At 35.0% G+C, this 16,084-nt stretch overlaps 2 protein-coding genes across 4 annotated transcripts; both read left to right on the top strand.

Annotated features, from left to right (window-relative positions):
• The first annotated feature begins 252 nt into the window (after positions 1-252).
• On the top strand, positions 253-3,600 carry LOC132604563 (PLASMODESMATA CALLOSE-BINDING PROTEIN 1-like). Its single transcript, XM_060318314.1, has 5 exons — positions 253-386; positions 1,107-1,345; positions 1,901-2,090; positions 2,900-2,930; positions 3,020-3,600. The coding sequence occupies exons 1-5, from the start codon at positions 287-289 to the stop codon at positions 3,174-3,176; spliced, it is 717 nt and encodes a 238-aa protein (XP_060174297.1). The 5' UTR covers positions 253-286; the 3' UTR covers positions 3,177-3,600.
• A 1,322-nt stretch (positions 3,601-4,922) lies between these two features.
• Positions 4,923-15,339, top strand: LOC132629604 (uncharacterized). 3 transcript variants are annotated; one of them, XM_060345098.1, is made up of 10 exons: positions 4,923-5,156; positions 6,252-6,336; positions 7,443-7,679; positions 8,111-8,531; positions 10,317-10,505; positions 10,902-10,993; positions 11,953-12,012; positions 12,115-12,184; positions 13,051-13,254; positions 14,703-15,339. In XM_060345098.1, the coding sequence occupies exons 3-10, from the start codon at positions 7,483-7,485 to the stop codon at positions 15,087-15,089; spliced, it is 1,620 nt and encodes a 539-aa protein (XP_060201081.1). In that variant the 5' UTR covers positions 4,923-5,156; positions 6,252-6,336; positions 7,443-7,482; the 3' UTR covers positions 15,090-15,339. The 3 variants fall into 3 exon arrangements, with proteins under 3 accessions (XP_060201081.1, XP_060201082.1, XP_060201080.1); XM_060345099.1 differs by lacking the exon at positions 6,252-6,336 and having other exon boundaries at positions 7,457-7,679; XM_060345097.1 differs by lacking the exon at positions 6,252-6,336 and having other exon boundaries at positions 4,924-5,156.
• The last annotated feature ends 745 nt before the right edge of the window (positions 15,340-16,084 follow it).

Genomic DNA, 16,084 nt, shown 5'->3' with positions numbered 1-16,084 from the left:
CTATTGAATGTCCTTGACGTAAAGAAATATTTTAGTATAGTGGCAAAGAAGGATAAAAAATAACTTTATGTCCCAGATGTGACATTGCAATATTTTCTTGAATTTTCCCTTATTTGAATTTTTTATTTGTTGCTCAAGTTAATCCGAACACCACCATTATAAAAAAAAAAAAAAGATTGTATTACTTTGGATATATATACACAAAATCATCTGCTTTCCCAAGAAGGTCATCATGGTTTCTTGTTTTTTGACATGAAAATGAGTGCAGTACTTGATTAAGGAGAATATGAAGATGAAAGTTAGAATTTTTGGAACAATGAGTACAAAGATATTCAGCAATCTTATATTTATTCAACTCAGTTCTCTTTGTATTATTATCTGTTCAGGTGAATGAAACTTTGTCTCTATCATCATAATTTTCATATACCGGATCTCCTATAATGACTGCATAAGGTTCTTCTACAACAATATTCTCTGTTATATTCTTCTTTTCTTCCTCTGCTTCACTTACTTTGAAATTTTGTTTTTTTTTTGGTTTGTCGTCTGGTGTTTGATATCTGCTTGCGCTCCCTATCAAAGACGATTCTATATTCAGGGCTCGAACTCGAGACTTAAAGATGGAGAGTACTTACCACTCCACATCAACATTTGGTGGTTAAAATTTTTGTTTTAGTATTTCGTTGGTCTATTTACGATTGAATTGCTCACATGTAGATCAATTAATCAAATCATCTAAAATTGTTACGTCTCTTTTGGTATATCTGTCTTTGTTATCTTATTTTATCATTGTCTGACTTTGTTAGCTTCCATATGATACCTGATAATTTCGATCCTAACAATAACTACATGAACAGAAACTTCATCCTCATAAACTATGTTGCTGAGAGTCTTCAAAAATGTTGAGGAGTGCATCTTGGTTCTTTCAAAAGTAGTGTATTTTGGAAAGATTTAACATAGATCTAGTATCATTTTTGAAGAGTACGAGCAACATATCCCATAGGTTGTTCATTGCAAATCACTCCACTACATAAAAGGAATCTTATTTCTTTCAAGTTGTAAAATCTTGTCCCCAAGTTTGAATTTTAATGCTCATTTGCTCCTTTCAGGTTTAAATGCAACCCCAAGAGAATTCATAGTGCAGCAGAAAATGGTAAATCAAAAGGATATAACAACACCTATAACAACAGTACCAACAGGAAATCCTACCATATCAACCCCTGTGCTGAATCCAACTATCTCTGGCCCAACTAATCCAGTTTCGACACCAGCAATAACCAATTCTCCAGTGTCTTCCGGTGCGAGCTGGTGTGTTGCTAGCCGAGCTGCTTCACAAACCTCCCTGCAGGTCAGTTGCGGATCTAGACTAGATGCAATGAAGGGTGTTCATGGTTTGAATTGAGTCGATCTTTTCGAAATTAAGTCAGTTTTTCCATTATATTAGAACCAGATCAAACCAATTGCGTCGACTTTTTATTGCTTTTTTTTTTTTTGGTCGTTTATTTTAATATGTGATGAGAGTGCAAGAGACTAATATGTACCATAAAAAATTTATATGAAAATTACACATATATGTGTATAATTCGTAAAGTGCTATTTATATAGTCAAGTTTGGTTCCTTTTTTTTTATTGTTATTTTTTATTTAAAACCAAAACCAAATCAAAATTAAAAAATCAAAACCAAATCAAACAAGAAAAATAACAATTATTCCTGGTTAGATTCAATTTTCGAGTTGGTTTAGTTTTTCAGTTTCCAGTAAACACCCCTAGATGCAACAAGTTCAAAGGAATACCTGGCGTCTAGCCCGGACTCTATATATGTGTGCGTGAGTTAAAAAAAAATGGCACATATATAAAAAACGTAATATACTGACTTTAAATTTTGAATTCGCATCTGCTGCAGGTTGCTTTGGACTATGCTTGTGGCAATGGTGGCGCTGATTGCTCGGCGATTCAGCCACATGGCAGCTGCTACAACCCGAACACTCTTCGCGATCACGCTTCGTATGCATTCAACAACTATTACCAGAAAAACCCAATTCCAAATAGCTGCAATTTTGCGGGCTCTGCTATTACTACCAACACTAACCCAAGTAAGCTGCATTTGTTATTAGTCATGTTTCATGTAATATGTCCGGGGTGAATTACACCTATTGTCACTGAACTTTATCCGCCATAACAGTAAAGTTACACAACTATTTTTCGGTCATATTAAAATAACAGAACTATATCTGACTTGCTAAGATTGACATATATCCCACATTTTGTATCTCCAATTACAGTATGATGGATTTGCAAATTTTCTAGAATGAAGGACTTTTATATTGTTATCCATATTTCTTCTATTTTCTTGTTGCATTGTGGATTTTCTTAGTTGTGTTTTGTTTTATAAAATGAGGAATTTGTCAATATTTCTGATTAAATCTTCTTGTTACTAGATCCTCTATAGGATAAACTATAGGAAAAAAACTGTTATTCCTTTTCTAATTCTCGTGTCGAAACCGGAACAAGCTCTTCTTTAGCAGCCTCGCTTTGTAGACCCGATAAACTTTGATTTTCGGCTAACTCAGCACCAATTCTTCAATAGATTTCTTGCCGGAGTTCCGTCCTTTAAGCCGGGGAAAGTGCATCTACTTTAGTTGATGATTTATCACATTTTCTATCGTGGAATTTATAGAGTGACAAAGCACTAAAATAGCGAGTGACTTGTCAAACCCCAACCGAAAATTTGATCTTCCGGTTTTTTTCTTTCTGAGCAGTTCACACAGTTCAGTTATTTTGATGTGATAAAAGAAAGCTTTGTGACTTTACTGTTATAGTGGATAAAGTTCCGTGAACCATACGTGAAATTAACCTTCGTATGTAGTTGATGACATGTTATTAAATGCTTATATGTCTGCAGGTAGTGGATCATGCCAATATCCATCAACAAGGTGAACTAACAACTCCAGTGTTAGTATCTTTTTTTAACTTAACCCTGTTAGAAGCAGAAAACTTGACTAATTTATGTGACTGATTGCAGCACAAGTGCATCTATTTTGAACACAACTAATGCAGGAAGATCAAGAACATTTGGTGCTGGACCAACCACACCATCAACCTCACCAGCAGTAGCAGCAAGTAGCTCTTTAAGTTATATATTCCACATCTTAACATACCTTGTGATACTGCTGGCCTAGCTACAGACTCTATTTGACAGAGGCGGATTCAGGATTTGAAGTTTATGGATTCTACAGTGATATCGAGTTAATATACAATATAGTAACTGAGCTCACTATCAAATATTTATCGTTACATATGTAGAGTTTGGACAAAAATTACTAGGTTCACACGTAAACCTATATGTTACATGCTAGATTCGTCTCTCCTGAGTTATCGATCAATGGTTACTTTCTGTGAAGCTGCCACACGCTGCATGATCATGTTGAGAGTTTGTGATAGGAGTTTACAAGCTCAAGATTTATTATAATTTAGTGAGTGATGGCAATTAGGTTGAGTTGCTTTGTTTTTCCAAAATGGAATCTTACCTGTTAGGAGAGGAGAGGAGGATTTCCATCTATAGTTTGTAAATGGAGGAAACTGACCAATTAATCTTGGTATTGTAGGTATTGCTCGCAAGAAACTCTACTTAATGCAATTATTTGGAAAGTTAGTTTGTTAAGTGGTACCACTCAACTATTAGAACTAGGTAAATAAAGTCTTTTTTTAATCATAGAAATCACTTATCTTTTATTATTTCACTTAAAAGTCACTCAACCCGAAAACTTTTTGTTAAGTGACACTTGAGTTTTACGCCAAAAATAAAAAGCATTAAATCCATATCATTTTATCCAAAACATATCCGAATATTAAGATGTTGAATTAAGATCTGAATGTTATACATAATTAAAATTATTTATTCTCTTAAGATTTGAATATATTAAACTTGTCTTTATTTAAAAATTAATAAATATAAAATTTAAATAAAATACTAAATTAATCCAATACTATATTAGTATTCTTTAAAAAATTTGCGGAGTTTGTGGTAATAATGACTAGCCGTGGTGATTGTGAGTGCTGATTGGTGATTCTGTTGAATGATGGTTGTTGGTTGTTGATCTTGATCACGCTAGTTGGTGGTGACATTTAATAATTGTGATGGGTGATATTGATAACTAATGGTAGTGGTAATTACATGGGCGAATCTATGCATTAAAATTGGGTTACGTGAACCCATAGTCACCCGACTAAACTCGGTATATTGTGTATATAATCCTTAAAATATACTAATATTAACTGAAGGAACACATACTTAAATTGGCCTCAATGGAGCACTGGTTAAGCGTTTGGTTTAATCCCTCAAGGTTGCGGGATCGAAACCCACTAAATGCATTTTTGCGTCTTTTTTAAAACAAAAATTGGCTGAAGATGAGTTGATGACATCCTTTAGCGGTGAAAAGAGATGGAGTTGTACAAATCCTTGAATGAACATCTCATAGGGTATTAGTCTTTTTTATAAATGTTAATTATTTAGATCGGTTTATAAAATTTTAAAAACAAACACACTTATTAATAAAAATTTGAATTATTAAGATTAAACCTTCATAATTTAATACTCTCATACATTCTATATTTATAAATAATTTAACTTATAACTTCTTGTTTTATCCTTAATAAAATGATTTACAACCACACATATATGACTTGTTTTAGATCATAAGTTGATATTTCTTTTTTTCTTAAACTCCATACGACGAAGGAAATACTATTTACATATTTTATATTAATAATAAATAAATGAGGTCTGACATAACCATTTTTTGTCTTTTGTTCATAAAATAAAATTGAGTGTGAGTGTGAGTGTGAGACCCTTTGAATTGACTACTGATTTACACAGTTTATTTATTAAGTAAATAAACGGTTTAATATTTAACTGACTTCCACATGTCAGCACCCAAATACTTGGGTATCAGCAATTTGTCTAAAGCACACTGAAACACTTATTCTTTGCCACTTGCACTATGTAGAATAAGCATTTTTAAGGTTTTTATTGAAATCAAGAAACATTTTTTATCCTAACCATTTGAATCTTTGGTCTTAAGAATTCTGGAAAGTTCAAGGAACAATTGATTTTTCTTTCATTTGGGGCCAATTGGTGTTCACTGTTACTCTTACTACTTGTAAGTTTCCCTAAACGTTTATGTATTAAAAATGAAATGAGTTATGTTCAAGAAGACTGTATGTGTATTGATTACTTGGGTGATTCGAAAGAAACTTTTTTTTTTTTTTTTTTTTTTTTTTAATCCCACTGAGGTATAAATTGGTTTAGTGTTTTGATGAACTTTTTGATTGTTAAAGATTTGATGATATGAAAGAATTTCCCTTTTTGGTTCAAACAATACCCTGTACTTTCACTGTGTTACTTCCACTGAGGTCTTAGCATGAAGGAAATTGATGGTTTTTAGGAAAATAGGTGGTGTTCTTCAATTCGAGCCGTGGAAACAGCCTCTTGTAGAAATGCAAGGTAAGACTGCGTACAATAGACCCTTGTGGTCCCGCCCTTAGCGGGAGCTTAGTGCACCGGGCTGCTTTTTTTTAGGTGGTGTTCTTCAGGGCCGTCTTAACAACATTGGGGGCCTAAAGCCAGACGCCCTTTATCGTCATATATATTTTTATTTAAAGTCTACATTACTAACTTTTTTGATGCAAAGTCATTGATTATTGTTTTATAATCAATTTGTTCTAACAATTCCTTCTCAATTGATAATATAGCTAATTCATTTAATCTATCTTGAGAAATTGTTGATTTTAGATAAGATTTTATCAATTTTAATTTTGGAAAACTTCTTTAGGCAGAAGCAACAATTATATATATATATATATATATATATATATATATAAGGAAAAAATGGGGCCCCAAGCGATTGCTTTATTGGCCTTATAGTCGAGCCACCCCTGGTTTTCTTAACTTATTTGTTGGTGAATGGACAATATAGATAATAATGTCAGCAAATTGGATAGTGTTTTGATGAAATTTTTGAGTGTTAAATATTTGATGATATGAAAGAATTTTCCTTTTTTGGTTCCGTCAATACGCTATAACTTCACAGTGTTACTTCCACTGAGGTGTTTAACATGAAGGAGATTGCTGGATAAGAATTTCAGCAAATTGGATAGTGTTTTGATGTACTTTTTGAGTGTTAAAAGATTGATGATATGAAAGAATTTTCCTTTTTGGTTCTGACAATACCCTGTACCTTCGTGGTGTTATCCAGTGAGGAGTTTAGCAAGAAGGAAATTAATGGCTTTCAGGAAAATAGGTGGTGTTTTTACTGATTTGTTGGTGAATGGACAGTATAGGTAATAATTTCAGCAAATTGGGTAGTGCTTTGATGAACTCTTTGAGTGTTAAAGATTGATGATGTGAAAGAATTTTCCTTTTTGGTTCCGAAAAGACCCTGTACCTTAGCCGTGTACTTAGGCGTTTAGCATGACTGGAATTGTTTTCCATGAATTTTTTTCCTTTTTCGGAGAAAATAGGTGGTGTTCTCACTTATTTGTTGTTGGAGTGGTCAATATAGATAATAATTTTCAGCAAATTGGTTAGTGTTTTGATGAACTCTTTGAGTGTTAATGATTGATAATAATATTTAAGTATTGGTTGGAGCAAGTAATATGAAGTTAGAAATGTACATCTGAAGGAACATGACTTCCTCAAACATCATAAATGGCTTTTTCTTTAAGAAATCAAACACCAGAAAATGACTTCTTCATAGAGTCGTTATGGTCATACCCCACACAACCCTTTTTTTCTATCCTATGTTTTCATTGTTGCCTTGTAAAACATATCTACTAAGATTGTAACTTTAGATGTTAAATGCACCAATATACTTTCCTAGTGTACCACTTCAGTGGATTTCAGGACTACTACACATGAGCTTCAATATTTGACTGTTAAATGTGCAAATTAGTTCCTTACTATATACCTTTAATTTTTTGACATAATTGTACAACCTTTGTTTTTGCTCGAAACGGTTAGACAACGACCCAAGTTATTTGTTGAATGGTTTCATGAGATCATAGCACAGATCTGACCTGATCTTGGCAAAATGTTACTCCCTCAGTCCCAATTTGTATGACACTCTTTCCTTTTTAGTTGGTCCCAAAAAGAATGACACCTTTCTATATTTAGGAAAAATTCAACTTTAAAATTACCTTTTGACCTTTAGTGAAATGATTTCTAGCCACACATATTTTTGTACTTTGTTTTAGACTACAAGCTTCAAAAGTCTTCCTTTATTTCTTAAATTTCGTCAGCTCAAAGACCTTCACATAAAATGGGACGGAGGGAGTAACATTCACAATCCTCATATAATACTACTTTTTTGAGATTCTTTTTTTGTTGTCTTCCTTCATCTTGTAACCTTTTCAACAAATTTGGGTCCACCAATGGCTGATTATTTCAGGAATGCTGGCTAAGTTGAAACAGGAAAAAGGGAAAGCAACATGAGTAGTGTAACTCATGAGAGTGCAGAAACAAACAATGGTATGAAGACGAATCTAGAGAATCATAAACAGCAACTGTCCAGAGATGTCATGCTGGGTAGTGAGCTATGGACAGATGGCCTTCTTTGTGCCTTTGAATTTGTCCGTGGCAAACGTAAGAGAAATGGCTCGAGATTGACTGAATGTTATGCTGCCAGGTAGGGATGTCAAATGGGCGGGTTGGGCTGAATTTTTTGGGCGGGTCAAAATGGGCAGAGTAATAAATGGGTGGGTTGTTGACCTGCCCAAAAGTTACTTGGGATGAAATGGGCCTAAAAAGCGGGTCATAACCAAACCCATCCAATTCTTACTAAGTTTTAATTTCTGTGTTCTCTTTTAATCTTTTAGTACCTAATAAAACTATTTTTTTTCAATTATTATAGCTACATATCAAACGAAAAAAAAAAGACTTTTTGAAAATATTTTGACAAGACTTCACATCGGTCAATTTGGACGACATATCAGCCCAATTTTTTGATGGGCCGAAATGGGTTGAGTTAATGAATGAGAGGGTCAATGACCAGCCCAAACTTGGGCAGGTTACGCAGGTCATGTTATCATGGGCTAATTTTGATATCTCTACTGCCAGGAAACCTACAAAACCACCATTATCTAAATATGGAGAGAGTAATTTCTCACTCCAAGATGTTGACGAGGATCTCTTTATAGAACCTTATGGTAACACAGAAAGGTTTCCTGGTAATTACTGGATACCGATAGGCTGGGCTAGAATATCTGAGCTGCTTCAGACAGTGCATATTGATAGTGGTTGGGCGTCTCAGCCTGTTGATTTTACGGATGAGGAAGATGATGATGTCACTGTAGCAGATGTTGCGGCTCCATACTGGCAACGTGCGGTGGGACCAACTTGGTGGTGTCATGTAGCTGCAGGTCACCCTTCCGTTAATGCATGGTTGAACAATGCTCAGTGGCTACATCCCGCCATAAGTATTGCCTTGCGAGATGAAAGCAAGCTGATCAGTGAACGTATGAAGCACCTTCTCTATGAGGTACTTCTCTTCTACTCCCTCCATCCCAATATATGTGAAGGTGTTGACCGGGCACGGAGTTTAAGAATGAGAGGATGACTTTTGAAACATGTGGTCTAAAGTAAGCAATAGATATATGTGTGGCTATAAATAATCTTATTGGTAAAACGAGAAGTTTAAAACTACTACTAAATATAGAAAGGTGTCATTTTTTTGGGACTGACTAAAAAGGGAAGAGTGTTACATAAATTGGAACTTAGGGATTATAAGTTTAGACACGAGCAATTCCTTACTGCTTTAACAACTTTGGGAAGACTAAACCTACTAACCTATTGCATAACCTACCAGGTTATTGTGGTACTTTTCCTTTCTTTTAGTTTTTAGGATGTGCAAGTTTATAAGGATCTACGAATAGGCTATTGTTCCTGAAAATGACCTAAAGGATGGTTGACTCTTGGTAATTGTGAAAAGCTTCGGTAAAGACATGCAAGTAATCGTGTTTTATGTTATAAATTATTTGCCTCACCAGCTACTTACTTCTATGCCTTCTAGAAGTTGCTTAATAGAAGCAGCAAAAGATGCTAACACAAGCCCAATGTTACTGGACTTCGTTGGTTGGTCTGACATATTCCATTTAGATAATAGGTCTTCCTGAGATTGCAAAAAGGAGATAAGGGGAGGAATGAGTACAGACAGTAAGTTGAACTTTCTTGCTAAATAGCATGCTTAAGTTTCTGCAAAACCGATTTTGACAGAAAACCATTGAGGTTGCAGTTTGTCTGTTAACTTGGTGACCGGTCATTTGATCTTTTAAACTGTTTTCTCTACCGATTTTGACAGAAAACCATTGAGGTTGCAGTTTGTCTGTTAACTTGGTGACCGGTCATTTGATCTTTTAAACTGTTTTCTCTCCGCAGTTTGACCTGCGTTACTTAGCTGTTACTTCTCTCGCAAGAACATCATTTATGGTCTGTTGCCAAGCTTCTAAAATTGGCTTATTTTGAAAAGTTCTTTTCAAAAAAGTACTTTTGGTGAGAAGCAGTTTATATTTAGCTAATCAATTTGAAAATCACTTTTGAGCAACAATTAGTGTTTGGCCAAGCTTTTAAAAAGTGCTTCTAAGTGTATTTTCTCAAAAGTGTTTTTCAAAAAAGTACTTTTGGGGAGAAGTACTTTTCAGCTTCCCAAAAAGAGCTTCTGCTTCTACTTACGTTTTCTTCAGCTAAAAGCTTGGCCACCTCAACTTTGAGAAAAAAAAAATTGAGAAAAAAAAAAGCATTTTTAGCCTTGGAGAAGCTTGGCCAAACAGGCTATTAGAGCCAATGGCTTTATCAACTTATATAGCATGTTCCACAAAAGTATTTTGTGCTGTGTCCAGGGACTGCATGATTTTCTTTGATGCTTCTCAATTTTATTTTGTGAACTCTGATAAGAACACCAGAGACACAAATAGACTGTAGTTTGAACAAAAATATGAAGGAAAAGGGAGGAAAAGTCAAACTATGAGAGACTGCATTTGCTTTTTCTAAACGGTTGTTCTAACTTTTATGCATGCTCTTAGTTGAGGTCTAACTTTGGCCCTGAAAACTTTGGTGGCTTAAAAAACACTTCCTCTGCAGAGCATCATAGATCATTCTGCATCATGGATCATCTTAGGATAATGAATATTTCCTTTGTGACAAATCATCGAAGGACATAACATTAAAGAATTGTCTCTCTACTACAATGATAGTTATATTTCCGTGTGAAAACTACGTTCACAAATTTGAGTTGTATAACCTTCACTTCTTGTTGCTTTGAGTGCAGGTGCCAGTTAGAGTTGCTGGTGGATTACTGTTTGAGCTCTTGGGGCAGTCAGTAGGTGATCCTTATGTTGCAGAAGATGATATTCCAGCTGTTTTACGATCGTGGCAAGCACAGAATTTCTTGTTAACTGCATTGCATCTTAAAGGATCTGCGCCAAATATCAATGTGATCGGCATTTCAGAAGTCCAGGTTTGTCAATGATCATGTATTAAGCTATCCTACTGTCTATGCTTCATTTGACATTACTAGAGAGAGGAATACGAAGCAGCCAAGGGTGTGGTTCTCAATGGGAGGAGAACAATGAGGTCTCATATTCAAATCCAGCTAAGACAAAAATACTAGGTGATCCAGCTAAGACAAAAATACTAGGTGATTTCTTCTCATGTCTAGGCCTTGGTGGACAGAGTTACCTGGTACCTATTGTTGGTGGGATGTAGCAGGTATCCCGTGAAATTAGTCGAGGTGTGCGTAAGCTAGACTGGACACCATAATTATTTAAAAAAAAAAAAGCAATTGAGTAATAACAGTCTTGAGGCTTGGATTTTTTATGTGATAGAATCTCATAATTTAATGATGTGTTTGTAGGAATTACTCGCTGCGGGTTCTTGTAATGTCCCACGAACAATTCATGAGGTAGTAGCACTCTTAGCTTGTCGCCTGGCCCGGTGGGACGACAGGTATCAGTTTTCCCTTGTTTTCATTCGATCCATTTCTTTTATGACTGCATGTTCTAGGAAACAAATCCCATGTTTATCATTTCTTAATTTGCCAAAAACTTTTGAATTCATCCTCCTTGTCAAAAAAAAAAAAAAAACGAAAAGCTTGAAGCAGCTCGAAAAGGGTGATAATTACTGATAAGCATGTAGTGTTGACTCAACAAATTATAATTTTTCTTTATTTTCTTGGTCTATTTGTTGTTTTCCTTCCTTTCCACTTTTTATCTCTTGCTTTTGTGACTTTTGCACAGAATTATGTTACTGATAATGTTTTAGACTTTCAGTTATTACAAGTTCCTCTGGATATTAAAGAATCATCTCTTCATGTTTCCTACAATTCATGCCTTGTGATTTTTTCCATCTTTGGGAAATGATGGATTTTCTTGCTCTTTTTCTTTCTTTAGATGGTATCGATTATACTAAAGGTCATCAGGAAATTAAGTTGTTTTTAGTAATTAGAAGTTGATCAATATGTGAACTTAGTGCTTTGGTGGGAATAGGTCCCACCATCTGAGCAATCGTGTTCATACCATAACCTTAACGAGTACTTGTGTAAATTGTAGGTGGACTGCCTTAATGGACTACTAATCAGGACCATTCTTTTTGTCGTTTTCTTGTTATGATATATTAAGCTATTGTAAAAATATCATTCTTTTGCTTTCTGCTCCACCCCGTTCCAGTCTTTGACCAATCTTTACATTTCAGGCTACTTAACTTTGTCAGAAGTTGTAGCTTTGACTGTTAATTTCCAATTTCTCAATATGCCGTGAGCATGATAGAAATTTATACAATACCGATAGCTTTTGATTTGTCATTTATTGTGCACGGCTGAATTCACCTATAATTTTTGTCACTTTGGATCAATGTCGCTTGGGATTATGATTGTGAATTCAATTAATAGTATAATACACATTTTTTAGGTTATATCGGAAGAATATTTTTGGGGCAGCTGATGAAGCTGAACTGAAGTTCATGAACAGGTTTTTCGACTTATGATTTTGTGATGAAATTGAGATTCCGCTGCCTTTGGTTTGGCTAGTGACATCCATTAGAAACTTATGAAGTGTATCCCTGTTGGACAGGAGAACCCATGAAGATGTGCAGCTGTTCAGTGTAATTTTGAATCAAGAGATTAGAAGGCTGTCAACACAGGTACCTCTAGTTTTCACGGTTGCAGGAAATGATCCCTCAGAGCATAAAAACCGTGCTTATTACAGTTGACACTAAACCCAATGAGAAAAAGAGAAATGTAGGAAAGAAACTAAGAGGGTGTTTGGTGAAGCTTATAAGTACTTTTTAGCTTATCTACATGTTTGGTAGACCCCAAGTGCTTATAAGCCAAAAACAGCCAAAAGTCATAAAGCCGGTCATCCCCAACTTATGGCTTTTCAATTATTAGTGCTTTTGGTTTGACCAAGTATTTTACTATTTTATCCTTAATATTTTTTCTAATTCTCAAAATATCTTTCCCAAAACAAAACCCTAACTTCCTTTTCACTCTGTGTCTGTCGCTCCTCCTTTTCTTTAACACTGGTACTAATAAATTTATAATTTTTTACAAAAAATTGAAGGGTATTTTAGTCATTCTAACAAAAGAACAGCTCATCAGCATTTTATACCAAACACATCAACTGCGTATCAACAGTTTCAGCACTTAAAGCTTATAAGCTATTTACAATAAGCTAATCCAAACAGGCTCGAATTTCACATTCTAAGAAAGCTTATCATAAGCTGAGACTCTTCCTCCTTGGTCATATGCAAAGCATGCTGATTAATAGTGAAAACTGAAAAGTCAAGAAGACCAATTTGAACTTTTGAACAAAAGTATAACACTATTTGTCATCCAAGTAACACTATTTGTCATCCAAGTTTTACCTACTAGTTCCCTTGACTTTTGCATGATATAGGAGTATCCCTAAACTTCCTCTCATCTTTGAGAGGATTTTTCTATTTCAGGCTAGTGTTTAAAAGCATGTTATATGTCAGAGTTGAACCAGCATTCTCTCTTTTTCTGCAAGGTTATAAGAGTAAAATGGGCTTTACATGCAAGAGAAGAGATCGTATTCGAGCTTCTCCAACATCTTAGGGGAAATGCTGCAAGGAGTTTGCTTCAAGGAATAGTAAAAAGTACAAGACAAATGATTGAAGAGCAAGAAGCGGTTCGTGGCCGCTTATTTACAATTCAAGATGTCATGCAGAGTACTGTCCGTGCGACATTACAGGTGCCATAAGTTTATTCACATATGATAAATTCTATTCTGAATAAGTGATTTAAGTTAAAAACTTCCTTGTCTATATCTTTAACTAGTAAAGGCGCTTGATAAGAAGTAATTAGCTATATCAGGTATCAGTCTAACGTTCCACAGCACATCTAGGTGATCTTATTCGTGACAAAGAGTAAATATATTCTTGAACTAAAACATCTACTCCCTCCGTTGTAATTCGTTTGTCGAAGTTCGACTCAGCACAAAGTTTAAGAAAATAAAGAAAACCTTTGAATTTTGTGGTCTTAAATGCCCTTTGAATCTTGGTGCTCTTAGATATGCCATGTAGGATGTTGGAAGTAGAAAGTTACTAAATATAAAAAGTGACATTCAACAAGCTGACTAAATAGGAAAGTAATATGAACAAATTGAGACGGAGGGAGTATATGTTAACCAGTAAAACTGGTGTCACTTGGCAGGTCTCCCTCAGAAATTTGATGCTAGGGAATGAATATAACATGTCTTGGTATAAGCAAATAGAGACTATTTAAAGTTTTAAGATTTTAAAGCGAAAGCGTTTGTTTCTGCTGATTTTGCATAACAAAAGAATTAATTTTCCATGTGCTTCTATTGGGGCTCTATTCCGAAAAATTTCAAAAGTTAAGTTTGTAACCTTTAAAACAAACACTACCCTCATTCTTCATTGCTATTAGAAAAGTTTTAGCCTACCAGGAATCTGCCAAATGAGCTCATTGGACAGTGGTCTGCTTACACGTGTGACATTTCTTGCATTTATTAGGAGTTTTCATGAGAAATGACAAAAATGGTCCTTTATGTTTGAGGGTAGGTTCAAAATAGTTCCATAAGTATGTCTTTAACAGATTTGGTCCTTTAAGTTTGTCAAAACTGACACTTTTAATCTCCATAAAATATTTGCCGCATTCTATTTGTTACATTTCCCCACTTTGTGGGATCACGCTAGATATGTTGTTGTATTCTATTTGTTAGATTTGGCGGAACAGTGGAATTTTTTTAAACTACAAATACCAAAAAAGTCATCAAAATCTAGAAGATGCAACACAAAAAACTACTCTAGACACTAATAAGCTATTAAAAAAAAAAAATTACACTTTAAAAAGTTGCACCACACTATAGAAATAAATTTAAAATAGCAAAGCTACAAAATGTGTACCGCTAAATGTGAGTTCCTGCTAATTTTCTTTCGCTCATAGTTTCGTCAAATCTAGCAGATAGAGTTCGGTAAATTTTTTAGAGAGAGTAGAAGTGTTAACTTCAACAAACTTAAAGGTCCAAAACTATTAAGTGCATACTTGAGGGACTATTTTAAATCTAACTTCAAACATAAGGGACCATTTTTGTCATTTCTTCGAGTTTTCATCTTTATTTGACAGTAACTTCCATTGTCACTCCTCTTGAGCTTTTATTCCGAAAATCTTTAACTTCAGGATCGGAGCCTTCGAGTCCAACATAATCTAGGAGTTTTTGGGGGCTGTGGACTTGTTCTTTCTATTATCACCGGACTCTTTGGGATAAACGTCGATGGAATTCCTGGAAACGAGGGATCCCCATATGCATTTGCCTTTTTTTCTCTTGCCCTCGTCTTGCTAGGAGCTTGTTTAATTGCTATAGGATTGATCTATCTTGGACTGAAAAGACCATTCGTTGAGGAGCAGGTCCAGGTGAGAAAACTAGAGTTACAAGAACTCGTCAAGATGTTCCAGCACGAGGCCGAATCGCATGCTCAGGTTCGAAAGGATGGTTCAGGAGCCAAGAACCCAGTTGTTCCTGCAGGCATAATGTCAGATGGAGACAAATATGTTTTCATTAGTTGATAAAACCATAGAGATGCCAAGTCTTCCAATACTGCATTTTGTATCTTGTTACAACTGTTAGAAGGAAAAGAAAAGTAGCACAACTGTTAACTGCATGGATAGAATACTTCTGCTGCTTCATAAGTGAATGTACAGGGACATCCTTAGTTGTTCTGTTTATATGACAAAAGGCAGAAAGCAGATGTAGTTCCAGACACAAAATCCACCAAATTATTCACAAGAGGTATCAATCTTTGTGGTTCCGGATTTACTCACATTTTGCTGATGAGCTGGTTAAATATGTTCTTGCTAGTCTAGGCAATGGGAAAAAATCACTAGTTATTTTTCAGCTCGTGTAATTGGAAAAACAGTCATTGTTGAGTTCCAAATTTCACAAGTTTAACTCCAGGACATCAGTTGTGAAATTTGAACTTCCAAGACAACGGTTATTTCTTAAAGATGGGACCAGAAAATGGCCAGTGGGTGCTACTTCTACTCGAGGCAATTGCTTAAAACAAGATTAATATCTTGGAGTTTTACTTGTCAAATTTGAAACTCCAGGACAATGGTTATTTTTCAAAGATGGGTCGAAAGTGACCGATGAACGCCCTTTCCACTCGACCCAAATGCTTGAAACAAGATCGAAAAAATATTATGATAAGTCTCATCAGTTACAACTAATGCAGATTACGCCTTTTCAATATATAGGAAAGGCGTTTTATGGTTACTTGGCTATCATTAGTTTTTCTTTGATAACATTGAAGCTGCATGCTTGTCGACTATTTCACTGGTTATGGAAAGAAATCACAAAACATTTTTGACTTTAAACCTTGGTCTTTCATGGTTTTTATCCACTTTGTTGATGGATAAGTCACACCCTATTCAGTGAAGGGTATACAAGAAACTTCAGTATCTTAAACAAACAAAAGAAACTTGTATAGGATCTTAAGCAAACTTGTAATGGACACACATTCAGCTACTTTATGTGCATTTATCATGGATATCCAGAACGTGGA

This window comes from Lycium barbarum, chromosome 1 (assembly GCF_019175385.1).
Source record: "Lycium barbarum isolate Lr01 chromosome 1, ASM1917538v2, whole genome shotgun sequence".
In the NCBI taxonomy this organism is placed as follows: domain Eukaryota; kingdom Viridiplantae; phylum Streptophyta; class Magnoliopsida; order Solanales; family Solanaceae; genus Lycium; species Lycium barbarum.
Note: the sequence above shows the minus strand (reverse complement) of the source record. Positions and strands in the feature narration are given on the sequence as shown.